We start from the raw sequence: 1,737 nt of genomic DNA, 5'->3' as shown, positions 1-1,737 counted from the left end.
CCCCACACCTCTGGCCTACACCCCAGCATTAATAAATTAATAAGTCTTTTAAAAAAGAAAAATACTAGACTATATACAGACATGTTAACAAGGGTGGTTACCCCTGAGTGGTGAAATTCATGGATTCTTTTGAATTTCCTTTTAATAGTTGTCAATGCTTTCAACATTTGAAATTGCTATAAACTAGGAAATATGTAAATAGTAAAGAAATTTGTTTTATAACTAGTGATATTAAGATGCAGGTCTCTGGGAGCATGTTACCTCCAAGTATTGTTTTTTTTTTTGCAAACCATCCCTTCTACTCAATTGATGACTATATGATACAGTCATCTAAGGATACTGAAATATTTCACGTTAGTCCATGAGTCTCTCTGAACCATGGCAAGAAATGGGATACAAGGTTTGCTTTGCTCTGAAAGATAATTAGAAAAACTTAAGCCAGGGCTAGTACCGGCTGACTCCAGACATGGGTGAACTGTGGTGCCAGACTTTGTTAATTGGTTACCGGTTCAGAATCTGTGTAAGCAACGTTCAAAATAGTTTTAAATTCAGTGACATCTCAGGTATAGCCTGAGATGCAAGAGCCACACCTCTAGTGTGAAAAGTTTCTGACTTCCTTGACAGAATTTCTGCCTTTAACGTACCGTTAGCAACAGGCTCAGATCTAAAGTCAAGGCAAATAACCATATCTGCACATAAATATTTGTATTTACATATATACTTACATATATACACACTTGCACTGACATATATATTTGCATATCTATTTATCTATCCATTTGGCAACTGTGGGGAGGAAAAATATCTTATATGTCCTTGACTATTAATATGATTTTCTAGGTTGTAAAAGGCTTAGCATTATCACTGCATACTGAACAAAGGACAGTAACCCCAAAGATCTATCCAGGTGTGTGGACTCAGTGAGTATTTATTGAAAGCTTAAGTGTAAAACCTGCTTCTGGCCACAGGAGATAAAAGAAACCTTTCCTTCTCAGATAAAGGCATAAACCCATCTTTGTGGAATTACACAATCTTTCAACATCTCTTCTCTGACAAAACAGACAATTATAATTGATATCTACTTACTTTCACTTAAATTTAGTGACATCATGTCTAAAATCCAGCTTAAACTCAGTCTTCTAGCACAAGATGACTTGTGAAATTTACTACACACCTATACCTTAGAAACCTGAGACATTTATGTAAAAATGAAGGCTAGAATTTTTCCTAATTAAAAAAAAAAAGACATGATTTTTTGTTTTTACTCCATACAAATCACTTAATCCTTTCAACTCTTATGCTGGATTTAAAAAATACAATAGAGCAAGGATTTCTGCTTCCCAGACAAATAGGCAGAATTGAAACCAAGCTTCGATAAAGATCGGAACCACAACAAAAAGCAAATGAAAGGCAAAAAATGAAAAGGAGAGAAAAGAAATGCAAAGCAAATATGTGAGCTTAGGGGAGGTAAAGCAGAAAAGCTTACTTGGTTTGCCCATTCTCCACGTAGGTCGTTCTGTAAAAGCCCACGAGGGAGCCATTCAGCCAGCCCGAGAACTCCAGGGTCAGGAGGTAGGGACCGCTGCTGGCCACGAGCTCCGTGGCCGCCTCGATCACCACATACTCCAGCTTTTTGTACTCGAAACATTCCTTGACTTGCACCTGCGCCCCACCGGATTCCTTCAGCACCGGGAGCTTGGTGACCCTGGTCTCACGGATGTGCAGCCACAGATATCT

The 1,737-nt window shown here is 38.2% G+C and overlaps 1 protein-coding gene across 1 annotated transcript in view; it reads right to left on the bottom strand.

Annotated features, from left to right (window-relative positions):
* Positions 1-1,737, bottom strand: part of ENPEP (glutamyl aminopeptidase (aminopeptidase A)) — a 67,719-nt gene that overhangs the window by 61,286 nt on the left and 4,696 nt on the right. The window contains exon 3 of the mRNA XM_004686477.2: positions 1,487-1,735. Coding sequence (XP_004686534.1) covers positions 1,487-1,735 — 249 coding nt within the window. The remainder of the gene's footprint in view (positions 1-1,486; positions 1,736-1,737) is intronic.

Source organism: Condylura cristata, unplaced genomic scaffold, assembly GCF_000260355.1.
Source record: "Condylura cristata isolate star-nosed mole 26May11 unplaced genomic scaffold, ConCri1.0 scaffold00021, whole genome shotgun sequence".
Classification (NCBI taxonomy): Eukaryota; Metazoa; Chordata; class Mammalia; order Eulipotyphla; family Talpidae; genus Condylura; species Condylura cristata.
Note: the sequence above shows the minus strand (reverse complement) of the source record. Positions and strands in the feature narration are given on the sequence as shown.